The 13684-nt window shown below is 33.0% G+C and overlaps 1 protein-coding gene across 1 annotated transcript; it reads right to left on the reverse strand.

Annotated features, from left to right (window-relative positions):
- Positions 1-1242: 1242 nt before the first annotated feature.
- LOC114277749 (putative RING-H2 finger protein ATL21B) lies at positions 1243-7988 on the reverse strand. The gene is made up of 2 exons (XM_082902618.1): positions 7134-7988; positions 1243-1850 (listed from the first exon to the last, which is right to left on the reverse strand). The coding sequence occupies exons 1-2, from the start codon at positions 7822-7824 to the stop codon at positions 1372-1374; spliced, it is 1170 nt and encodes a 389-aa protein (XP_082758744.1). The 5' UTR covers positions 7825-7988; the 3' UTR covers positions 1243-1371.
- Between the last annotated feature and the right edge of the window lie 5696 nt (positions 7989-13684).

Here is a 13684-nt window from a genome sequence, read left to right on the forward strand (position 1 = left end):
TAAGCCTGTCTGCGCCCCCCATACAGGACACACGAACACTCTGTAAGAAAATCCTTACACTCAAACACTCTCCCTTCTCTCTATCTATCCCCTGTGTGTGTTCTAACTTGATCGTCGGAGGGGTTTTCCGGCCACACACCGCCGGGTAGCTCACCGCTATTGTGCTCGCAGGTGATCGGACAGAAACGGAGCTTGGAAGAAAGGAGTACGGGCTTGCCGGAATATTTGCTCCCCGTACATATACATATTATCATATTAAATTTTTTATTATTAGTTATCTGAATTGCCTACGTATCACATGTGTCGCCTGCTAATATATATATATATATATATATAGTCACTAGTGTAATAGAGTGGCATATTCTACGAAGAAAGCCCACCAATCATCACAAAAACCTTACCCAATTTCAACTCCAATTTACAGAACACACATACTGTATCATTACCACCAAGACCTTCATTCACAAAGAAAACCTATATCTATGAAATTCTACTAATAATAATCATAATCATAAATATATATATATATATATATACATAAAAAGGGCATAAAAAATAGAGAACTCCCTAGAAATTTTTAAAGATTTTTGATTCCAAAGGACAAACTTGAATGATAGTTTGAGTGAGTAATAAGAACGAATTAGCTAGGGTTTCGTTTCAAAAAGAGAAGGCAAACCAAATTAATTGGAGAAAAGACCTGTATGTGTTTGGAAAATTCAATCTTGGTGGGTGTTTGAAAAAGTCGTGTGGCTGTCTCAATCGTGTAGAAGAGGCGTGAATATGTGAATAATTATTTTATATAAAAATCTAAAAATTATGTTGTATACAATCACACCTATATAGGAGCTGTGATTAAAATAAATAAATATAATTATACTTATTTAAAATTTGTAATTAATAAAAAATATTATCTCACTCATTAAATTAAGTGTGAATAGAAAATTATTTTAATTTTTTTAATCACACTTTTAATAAAAGTGAGACATTTTTAATTTCTCTTATGTGATCTTTAACCATTATTATAGTAGTGATCTTAAAAATGAATCAGAAAATTAAAAAAATAAATCACAAAAAGATATTCACTTAAACTCAAATAATACAAAATCAAATAAATATAATTTTTCAAAACAAAAATGACTAATTGATTTATAAAAAAAAACTCTTAAGACTAAATGGATCCACATTTCCTTATATAGAATTTAGGAATAAATTTTCCTAAATTCCTGATTCATTTCTCTTATCTTTCCTGTATATATTTTTTTAAAATTTATACTCAAATTTATAATACAAGCACACTATTAATTTCACTCCAAAATATACAATCCCCTGTAAACATGATAATGTTGATGAAAATCGTGAGAAAATGGTTGTCTAAGTAATAGACGAGGACGAGGAAGACGAGGATGACAAGAACATTGAGGAGCTAGGTGTAACCACCGATGACCCGTCCGGCGACTTCCGGCACAAGGGACACGTGGCATTCATCCTGAGCCACTCATCTATGCAAGTAGCATGAAAATAGTGATTGCATTCTGGAATAGTTCTTAGGGTCTCTTTGGGCTGGTACTCTGCCAAACAAATTGAGCAAGTTCCATCGCTGGGCTTGGGTAGTCTGCCACTCTCCCCGAGCACGATCTTCGGATAAGACTCTATGGTGGGCCCATCCAGGCCCGCTGTGATGGCGAAGGGTTGGCGAGTGATTGACGGGTTAGACAGATCGGTGTCGTGCTGGCGGCGTTGGGAAATGGTCTTCATTTTGCTGGCAGTGTAGCATGCAAGCCCAAGGAGGCATACAAGCCCGGGTATTCCAAGGGCTATGGTAATCCCGTACTTTATAGTCCTTGGCATACCTGTAATACCAAAATTAAAATACCATGAATAACCATAAATTTTATGGACCACACGAGGCAAACCAATGTGCAGATTTTCTTGCTCATGAGGCTCTTCAAGGACCGCATGGAGATCCAGATTTTCTGTACTGAATAAACTTGCAAATAGTAATTTTCTAAAGAAAAATATATAAATCAAAATTCTGTTTAAAATTAATTGAGGTGGCTTGGTTTGATTGAGTAGTGTTTATTCTAGCTTTAACCAATCAACACATGTCACCTCAGTTGATTTTAAGTTAATTTGTGACTTGAATAATATTGTTCATTAAGTGGTGATTGAGGCCTCGTTTGGGAACAGACTAATTTAGTAATTTTTTGGTTATTTTGTTAAAATATGAGTTAAAAAAAACTAGTATATTTGAGATGACTTTTTAACTTTTTACAAAAAGATATGCAAAAAGTAGAGAGAAAAAAGAATCTTTAATTTTTTGTATGGGTTGTTGACTTTTTGATTTTTTTAATGACTTTTTGACTAAAAAAGTCACTTGCCAAACGAGACCTGAGAACTCTAAAAGTAAAATTTTAAATTGAGCTCTACTTATGTGGTAATGAAAAAAAAAAAAAAAAGACTAAGCTCCGTTTGGAAAGAGTTAAACGGGTTTTTTTTTTGGCTATTTTAGCCACAAAAGACAAAATATGCTATTTTAGCCACAAAAAACAAAATATCACATCCAACCCATAATCATTACATTCTTCTCTCACAAAAAAAGTCAAAAAAGTAAAAAAACCAAAAAATCCTTCCCAAACTAAACTTTTTAACCGAGGCTAAAATAGTTTAAAAAACTAAAAAGCCAAAAAACCAACTCACTTCTCAAACGGAAGCTAAGACATCACATAATGGTAGACCCACTCATTAAAGCTCCTTTAGAGCTCATGATTTTTAGTTCCCAAACATTTTTTATTTTTTTAAATGGTACTTAAAATTTTGGACATTTGTCAAACAAGCTGAGAGAGGGGCAGGGGCAGGGGCAGCTGATGGGTGGTGTGGCTGACCATTTTGGAAGTATTCCTTAATTCAGTTCTTTTTTTTAATCTTCAAATAAAAAAAAATAAAAAATAAAAGTTGGCATGAAGACTATGTTCATAATAAAAAACTTGCCAACCAACTTTCTGGGCATAATTACTAATTTTTTGTTGAATTTTTTAATAGTTAAAATTCGTAAGTCACCCTAATAATTTGTCATCCGAACCTCCTATTTGAATAACTTTAATGTATATAGTACAGACTTTAAGTTGATTCAAATGGAGGTAAGGGTTGGATTTTTGTTCCAAATGCATTTCAATCATTCATTTATGTGAATTTTATGGGAACCTTACCACACATGTATAACACAAAAACAAGGGAAATTTGAAAAAATACTAATTTTTGGATTAGATTATGGCTAGCCTACTCATAGACTTAGATGGTTCAATTCGATTCATTGGGCCACAACAAATTCAGTTTCGATAATTTAATAGAAAATATTAAATTGGTGGTATTTATAAAAATTAATTATAAATCAGTGACAAATTTTATAAATAATAATTACAAATTAGTGATAACTTTTATAAATATTAATAATTAAAATCATAATTTTTTTATGATTCTGTAATTATTTTTTTTAAAGGTCCACTTAATTGTAATTTCCCATAATTTAATTCGTAAGTCTTTTGTGTTGATTGTTTATGAAAAAAAAAATCAAATTAATTTTATAATCATAATCATATGATTTCATTGTCTTTATTTTTTAAACACAGACGGCAAATATGATTTTGAAAATAAATTTTTATTTATTTTTAAATGCTAAGATAATAAAATCACATGGTTATAATTATCAGAACAATTTAATTTTTTTTCATAAATAATCTATACGTAAATATTTAAAATATGAACAAAATAGATTATTAATGTAGGATCTGTATATGCTTAATGGATCAAATTGGACAGTCCAAACTTACTATGCGGGTTGAATAAAATGTAGTCCCTAAGAAAAAATTTACTGACTCAAAAATAAAATATACAGTATAAATTTTCATAATAAATTTGAAAATTTATAAATCAGTGGTACTATCCTACAATAATTACAGATTCATCAAAAAATTATGACTTTAATCATTGAAGTATATAAAAATTTATCATGAACCTGTAATCATTTATCAAAAATAACATTGATTTGTTACTTTTCCTAAATTTAGGCCTCGTTTGGGAACAGGCTAATTTAGTAACTTTTTGGCTATTTGGCTAAAAAGGTAGGTAAAAAAAACTTGTATGTTTGGGATGACTTTTTGGCTAATTACGAAAAGATGTGCAAAAAGTAGAGAGAAAAGAGAATCTTTGACTTTTTGGTATGAGTTGTTGGCTTTTTGGCTAATTTAGTAACTTTTTGGCTAATTGGCTAAAATAGCATCTTGCCAAACGAGGCCTTAGTCTACACATCACTTTCCAATTTACCTTTCAAAGGTGTCATTTAGAGGTTTAGTTAGGCGTGTAACTTTGACCCCGATTGGCCCATTTGGGCATGGGTTAGTCTGCCTTTGGGTATTGTGGTCTCCTGCCAAAACTTGGACCGGTTCACTTGTGCAAAATCACGGCCTAGACCTAAGTTCAGACCCAAGAAAAATTCGGACCTGGGGCAAGCTCGACAATTTTCTTTTCTTTTTTTTTTTTTTAATCATAATAACTTAAAAATAACATTGGGTGTCGGGTGGGCTTCTAAGTTGATTTGAATCAAGTTGTGGGCTGGACTCACGGGTCGGGTTGAGCCAGAAAACACATAGCCTAAGCCTAGGGGTTCTGGCAAAGCTCGGGCCTAGCCTAGCCTAGCCAGGCCTGGTTGGGCTTTTGGTGGGCTTTGGGCTGGCAAGAGATTTTTAAACCCCTAGGTTTAGGGGTTTTCTATGCAGTCTTACAAGCTAATGGCATATTAACATGGAGAGGTTATTTGGAAGTTTAATAACTTCACATTATTCATCCTATAACACATAAAATTTTTAACAATTCATTTTTTTTATCTTTAAAATAAAAAATTTATTGTAAAAAATATTAATAGACCAAATTCTATCGTTATGTGACTTGTCACTAAAAAGTCGTTATAAAAAGTTAAAAAAATAGATTTTTAGAAATAATTTTAAAAATATCGTTAATAAAGCCATTTTTATTTTCTTATATAAAAATTTTGATCCCAAAAAAAATAGTAATTCATTACTACATGTCAAGTTTTGTCACTAAAAATACAATGACATTTTTGACAATTAAAATATTTCGTCTTTCAAAAATAATTTTATTTTTAAATTTCTTTTTAAAATTTTACTTTATTGTAGTGTTATCTCATAACATTTGTCATGCTATTTTTCAAAAATTAAAAAAAAAAATTTAAATTATACTATTTTATTAAATTAAGACATTCATGAATTTGTCTCAAAATCATTGAATAATTTTTCTATTGACCTTTTTTTTTATCGAAAAAAGAAGGTTCTATCGGAATATTATATAATCCGTAAGCTATGGTCCCAAGTAATCAATTGCCGGTGATTGACATTTGCTTTTTTCTATGCAGTCATTGTCGTACATAAGACAAACTACGATTCATATGTTATAATAAGTGTTTTTTTTTTTCCACTCCAACTTTGAAGCCGTCGTCCTTGACCTCTACGTAATAAATATTCTTATTATAATTAAGATTATTATGAAAATAATTATGTCTTTAAATTAAAACTTTTACTTAAACCGTCATTGATTAAAAATAGGAAAATAGGATGAATTACATTAAGTCCTTATAATTTGAGACTTGTGTCACTTTACTTCTTATTTTTCAATTATGATACATTTGATCGTAAATTTTAAATCTTATTCTAAATAAAGACAATTAAAGATACTATTGAATTTTTCAAGAGCAAAATCGTCAATTTGATAAAATATAAATTAAGACCTCGTTTGGAAATAAGTTAATTTAGTTACTTTTTGACTATTTGACTAAAATATGAGCTAAAAAAAACTAGTATGTTTGGGATAACTTTTTAGCTTTTTACGAAAAGATGCGCAAAAATTAGAGAGAAAAGAAAATCTTTCACTTTTTGATATGAGTTTTTGCCTTTTTGACTTTTTTAATAACTTTTTGACTTTTTGGCTAAACCGGTTGCTTCCCAAACGAGACCTAATTCGACCCAAAAAAATGTCAAAAAAATATTTTAGAATTTTTAAAAATTATTTCTATCCACTAAATATAAAATTATGCAAAATTAATATATCTTTTAGACATATATTTATTTATTTACTTTACCAAATTAATTTTTATTATGTGTTTAGATGATGATCATGTGAAATTAATTTTTAAAAATTAATAATGTAATTTTTATCAATTTTACATAATTTTATCTATGGTAGATAGAAATAATTTTTAAAAATTTAAAAATATTTTTTTGACATTTATTTTTGTTAAATTAATTTGTATTTTATCAAATTGATGATATTGCCCTTAAAATTAAATAATGGTATCTTCAATTGTCCTTATTTGGAACAAGATTCAAAATTCAGGATCAAATATATTACAATTAAAAAGTCAAAAATTAAAGTGATACGAGTTCTAAACTACAGAACTATTAGTGCAATTTGCCCTTAATTAGCCTTTTGAGTTTATTATGAAATTTTAAATTGAGAAAGTAAAGAAAACAAAATAACAGCCACCAAACAAACACCCTATTTTTATTTTTATTTTTATTCGAAGTACACCTACTAAAAATATGTATTTTTCAAATTTTAACCCAAATAAATTATGATAATAAAAAAAATTAAAAAAAAAACTAACAGACAAACAAACAACCAAAAACAAATGGTCTCATACTTGCTATTAGTTTTTAGAAGAGAACATTTTGTCTCGAGTTTAATTATAGGACTAGACATTGCTAATCAAGTCCGCATAGATTCTCTTTCAATCATTTAAACTGCTTAATTTTTAAGCCACTTATGTAGATCATAAAAAAAAAAAAAAAAGTTAATTCAATATACGTAGCTAAACAATATTATAAAATGTATCTTTTCAAAAATATATGATTTTTTTTTTTTTTAATGATCTACACAAAGCTACTTAAAAAATAAATGGCTTTGATTACCAGAACGAAATCTGTGAAGGGTACCACAGACCTGAACAGTAGTGTCCAGTCAATAACCGGACCGGAGACAATCATTCCCGTTTGGGATTAGTTCTTCTCTTTTCATACTTTTATTCTGCTAGTAAGTGTTGTGTGTAGAAAATCATAGAAAGCTACCTTTTCCAGGAAGATTAAAGCACCCAATCTGCCCTCTATTAACATCTTTGTAACTACAAGTCCCACCCTTAGCTTCACAAGCCATACAACCAGGTATCCTCCACGTCAGCATGAGATCATCACTATGATCCCCCGGATTCCGGTCCCGGTAAACCGAGTACTGTTCCGGAACCGAAACCCTAGACATGTTCTGGCAACCCCAAGGCACATAAGAACTTCTGGAAGCTACTACGGTGTAGTTAGGGTTAGTGCTGAGGCAATAGATTGGTAACGATTGAAAGTCGTACCAGCTGTCCGATGAACAGTTGAGAAACGTGATGTTCATCGGAAAAGCTGATATGAACGGTGATCTGTTAAGGTTGAAGCTTTGGAGCCTCTTGGGGATGCAGAAATCTGGGTCGTTGATGTAAATCCATTTATTGGTGTAGTCGATTTGCTTTACGATGAATTTACCGGCGAGTGGGAGGGTTAGGATTGTTTGGTTCTTGTGGTTGCATGAAAGACCAAAGCCTGGAACTCCGCACCGGCTGTCTTGAAGGCCTGTTAGGTGGAAAGGGAACCGGACCATCGGTCTGAATTGGCATGAGGTAGGTTGGCAATTAGGGTCTGATAAAGCTGTGTGGGTGAAGAAGGAGAAGGATCGGGTGGAGAAGAAGAAGAAGAAGATGGTGAGGAGCTTGAAAGTCTTCATTTAGGTTGTGAAACAGACATGCAAAATTTTCAATTCATTTTAGTAGGTTCTATTGGGTAAGGATTGTGTAAGGTGCACAGGATACTAGTTTTGAAGCCTTGGGCCTTTTTTGCCCTTGGACAAAATTTAATTTACCTCTTTGTGATTCTAGTTTGAAACACTTTACTTTTTTATAATTTTTTTTTTTTTTGAACCGAACTTTTTTATAGTTTGATACATCTAAAAAGACCCTCATTGATTTTAAACTAAATTCCAACGGATAACTTGTTAATAACACGTGAAATGACACTCCTATCCTTATTTTTTTCTTCTTTTATTTATAATTCTTTTGTTTCCTTTCTCACTCTTCTACTGTACATATATAATTCTAACTAAGGGTTGATTTGGCATAAACTAAAAAACACTATAAGAAAAGGCAGTAAAAAACACGGAAGAATTAGCCACGGCGCGCCTCCCGTGGCAAAAAAATGATTTTTTGCGACGGCAACTTCAACTGTCGCAAATAAAGGTTTTAGCAACGGCGTTGTCCCGTCGGCAATAAAACTACGCGGATAGGGTAGTAAATGCGGAAGTATTAGCGACGGCGTTTTTTACCGTCGCAAAAAAAAGTTTTTTGAGACGGCATATGTTTGCTGTTGCAAAAAGTGGCCCATTGGCAACGGCAAATTTCCATCGCAAAAAAGGATTATTAAAACGGCGCCGTTTTATGAACTAATTAGTTACCATTTGCGACGGTGTAAAACGTACCGTCGCAAAAAGTAAAAAAAAAAATTCCTCCCGCTCTTCCCTTTCATCTTGCCGCTCGATCATTTCATCCAAATCCCTAAATGTTTGAAACATTTTTTTCCCCCCAAATTCCTCAAACGAGCTACAAAGGCGGAAGGCTCTCTCTGGACGAACGGGGAGCAGGCTTGCGGTGGTGCAGCGGCGACGACGACAGGTAGCGATGGTCCGGTGACGAGTCTCTCTCCCTCTGCGTATGCTCTCTCTCTGTCTCTCTCTCTCTCTCTGTGTCTATATATATAGATGAATGTATATTGATAAATAAATTTGTAGATATATATATATATGGAATTTTTTTTATAGATAATTTGCAAATAAATGTGTATAATTTTTATATATATGCATAAATCTGTAGATAACTCCCTGTAGATAAATCTGTATATAATTTGCAAATAAATAAGTAGATAAATCTGTAGATGAATTTTATATATATATATACATAAATCTGTAGATAATTTTTTTTATAGAGACCTAAAAAGTAAACGACAAATAAATAAACTCGAATAAATAAATGTGTTTGAAAATTTGAAAGCAATTTTTTGGAGGTTTTCTTAGAAAGTGGTTTGTTAACAGAAATTTATTTTAAAAACAGTTCATTAAACATGTTTTGTATTTTTAAAAAAATGAAAACAGAAAATGATAAGAACTTCCATAGCAAATCTGATATACATAAAAGGGTAACGTTTTTAGTCATTGATCAATTCAAAAACTAATTTGTATAGTTGTATGCTATGCTATGCACCACGCTGTTTGTTTTAGTGGAAATGTTTTTGGTATTTTCTACATTTGGTATGATTGGAAAAAAAAGTTTTTTTGTTGTTAATAGAAATTAAGTTAATTTGAATATAAAATATTTTTTCGCCCGTTTTTCACTTTAAAGGTGAAAATCAATTTTTTTTAAAAAATTAAAATCTTACAAATGTAACTACTAATAAGAAAAGCCAAACAAATTGTAAATGTAAGCGATCACTACAAGAATTTACACAATTGCTGACCACTTTTGTCGACCAAAAAAATTTTGGTCGCAAAAAAATGACATTTGGCGACCAAATATTAATTAGTCGCGAATGATCATTATTTTTGGCGACCAAATATTATTGGTCGCAGAATGTTATATTTTGGCAATCAAAAAATGAGTTGGTCGCAGAAAGTGATATACTTTTGCCAACCAACTACAAATTTGCCAAAAACTTATTTTCAGCAACCAAAAAAAATTAGTCACCAAATTAGTACTTTTAGCGACTAATATTTTAATCGCCGTTGATTGAGATTTGGCGACTAAAAAAGTTTGTCGGCGAAGGTACCTTTTCTGCGACTAATATGGTCTTTTGGTCGCCAAAAGTTTGGGAGGGAAATTTGAAACATGGAGGGGGAAATGCAATTTTTTGGCGACAAAAAAAATTTGGTCGCCAATCAAAAAACGACATCGTTTTGTACCTGCAAAACAGGAAAAAAAATTAAAAAAAGGCCCTGAGCTCCTTTCTGTCGAGTCCGGATCGTCTGCCGTGGTTTCCTGCGGTGGCTCCTGCGACGGTCCAAAATGACGTCGTTTTGGACCTTTTTTTTTTTTTCTCTTTCTCTCTCTTTGCTGTTAAGCCTCTTTCTTCCCTTTCATCTCTCACCCAAACACACAGACGATGATGGATGGCCATAGAATGGATTCAACTCAGCACCATTAACAAAAATTGCAAAATTATCTACACCTAGCTCTTCCTTTGTTATCCATCTCTCTCTCTCTCTCTCTCTCTCTCTCACACACACACACACACACACACACATATATGTATACATATACATATATATATATATATATATGAAATTGTTTTCAAATATTGATATGAGTTTGAAATTGTATATGAATCTAAACTTCATAAATCTAATCTTGAAGTTTTCAAACCCACTTTGTTTTCAAATATATGTATATATCCAACAAAAAAAAAAGTTTTCAAACCCACTTTGTTTTCAAATATATGTATATATCCAACAAAAAAAAAAACTTCATGAATGACAGATCACAAATCAAACCCACATGCTTTTTTTTTTCGGCAAAGGATCTTTGCCAATCTGTTCAAGGCGATGCAGATCGGAACGGATCTGAAACCATTGGAGTAGATCAGAGGAAGATGAAGTGAAAGAGAGGCTTAACAGCAAAAGAAGAAGAAGAAGGGGAAAAAAAAAAAAAAAATTGGTCCAAAACGATGTCCCCTTTTTCTTCTCTTTCATCTCTCACCAAAACACACAGAGATGAAGATGGATGGCCATAGAATGGATTTAACTCAGCACCATTAACAAAAATTGCAAAATTATCTACAACTAGCTCTTCCTCTATTATCCATATATATATATCTCTCTCTCTCACACACACACATATATGTATACATACACTTGATTTGAAAACAAGTTGTAACAGAGGAAGAAACAAGTTGTTGAGCACACGTATATATCCAAAAAAAAAAAAAAATTCATGAATGATTTGTATGTTCCAAAAAAAGAACACAGATGATCTTTGCCAAGAAAAACGCTTGATTTTTTTTTCCAATCAAGTGTTTCAAATCAAGTGTATGTTTAAAAAAAACACTTCATGAATCAAACCCACTTTTTTTTTTTTTTTCAAATCAAGTGTATGTTTCAAAGAAAATACTTCATGAATCAAACCCACTTGATTTTGTTGAGCACAAGTGTATGTATACATATCACAGATCAGAACAAATCTGAGACCATTGGAGCAGATCAGAGGAAGAGGAAGTGAAAGAGAGGCTTAACAGCATAAAGAGGGGGGAAAAAAAAAAAAAGATCCAAAACGACGTCATTTTGGACCGCCGCAGGAGCCTCCGTAGGAAACCACGGCAGACGATCCGGACTCCTCTCTGTCTCCAACTCTCCTTCTCCCTGTGTTCTCTCTCTCAATCGGCTTACAACTGCTCAAGAATTGCAGCCAATTCCAGTCCAGACTCCAACATTTCTTCCTCAATCTTCTCTCTCTTCTCCTGATCCTCGGCCCTGGCTAGACGAGTACACCACACAATCTTCAACCGGTTCTGCAACAAACACTTAACAATGCTGAAATTATCGAATTGGAGATGACCCAAAAGCTTGGTCTCAACTTTAAGATCATCATCATCTTCAGCAAGAATTGCAAGAACCTCTTCTGCAAGCTTCTTGCTCTGGTGAGGATCAATCCGTTGCTTGTAGACCTGAGAAATCTTCCTCATGTTCTTCTTCCTCGTCAAACACAACAGTAAAACCCACATTATCATCAATCATAACATTGTCTTCTTCTTCTTGGAAATCAGTGATTAGGTTCCCAATACAAACCATCTGATCGAAAACATGACTCGACATAGGGTTCAACAATTTCTCAATCTCCTCCCTCTTGTTGGGGTTATTGTTCTTCAAAACACCCAAAACCTCATCGGCGGCGGCGGCGACTGTTCCGAGAGGCTGACCACCGCCCAATTGCTGCTGTACGAGGCTAAGCATGGCCTCATAGGAAACCCTAGTTTTCTTCGTCTTGGGCTCGTAAAAAAAGGCCCAAATTTGATTCTACTAATTATGGCTCTGCAATAATACTGCTCATGTACTGTCAGGTAGATAAGCAAAAGAAGAAGCTTAGACATGAAGAGAATTTTCACAGAGCATTGGAGAGGGCTTTCACCAGACCCTTGGGAGCCCTACCTCGTCTTCCTCCTTACCTGCCTCCATCTGTTAGTAATTCACTCTCTGTGTAAACATTTATTATATTTGATTTCATTTTTATATTTGTAATTGTGAATAGTATTTGCAATTTGGATAAGCGAACCACAAGCAATTTTAGTAATAATGAGAATAATGGGCATACAAATTTGAATGGAAAGATTGACATTGATGCAATTTCCCCAATTTCACATAATATTTTTTTATCTAACAGTCAATGAATTTTGACCACAAAATGTATCTTGGGTGAGAATTGTGATTATAATTCTGAATTTTGATATGTTTAGACACTAGAGCTTCTTGCTGAAGTGGCTGTTTTGGAAGAGGAGGTTGTTAGGCTTGAAGAACAGGTTGTGCATTTCAGACAAGGCCTTTATCATGTACTAAAAATATTTTGAGAGCTTTCTTGGTTAAACTTGTGGAAATATGTATATAATTGCTGATCAACCGATTTTATTATTTTGAACAATAGTAGAACTAGAGTAATTCCTACTAAAAGTCTTAATCTATAACTTTACATGCTTGTGCCTTTTTTAATTCCTATCAGCTCAGTTGTTGACACTAAAATTTCTCTGTTGCTTGTGGCAAATTTTTTTAGTTTCATTTTCCCCTGATTTCAGTAAGGGCATATGGATAAGGGTTTATTCATGTGTTCAAGATTTAGTGAAGGAATTCTAAAAGCTTTTGAAATGGTTCTGATGCAATATTTTTGGAAAAGGTTAGTTATTAAAGTCAATCTAGTACCAAGAAGAGCTAGATCTGCTTTAAGTATTTCTAGTTGGGGTTAGAAGCTGGGGCAGAGCTACTAGATATCTTCAGTTCCCACTCCCAGTTATATAATTTTCCTACCCCTCTCCACTTTAGTGCTGCTTACCTTTCTCCACCATTGTCAGAAGTAGAAGGTGAAATTGTGGTATTTGATCAATATCTTGAATGTGAGACCGTTAGTGGTGCATTAATAATATATTCTTATTCATTTGTATCATTTTTTAAATTTTGTGGGCTGGCAAAGGTCGGACAGGCTTGATGGTATCTGCTTACTATTGAACTATCTATATGTTAATAAATTGAACATATTAAAGGATGGTATTGGATTCATTAGCCAGTCTTGACTTTCGGTAGTTATGAGTATTTTGTTTAGAAGTTCATTGATCTGCATGTATTGGACAGGTCTCAATACCAAGCCAACGGCGTTGTGTAGGGTACTGGGAGAATACACTTTCTATTCCAAGGGGAGTTGATCATGGCCCTCCATCTGTGAACTCGCCTGAACCATGTAGCAGAGAATTGGTTCGAATTCGACTTTATGACACGCTTAACACTGGCTCTGTCTTCTTTGTGGTCTCAGAGTTACAAGAGGTAAGTGCATTCCACACTTTTGAGA

Source organism: Camellia sinensis, chromosome 13 (assembly GCF_055761805.1).
Source record: "Camellia sinensis isolate YWXY chromosome 13, ASM5576180v1, whole genome shotgun sequence".
NCBI lineage: Eukaryota > Viridiplantae > Streptophyta > Magnoliopsida > Ericales > Theaceae > Camellia > Camellia sinensis.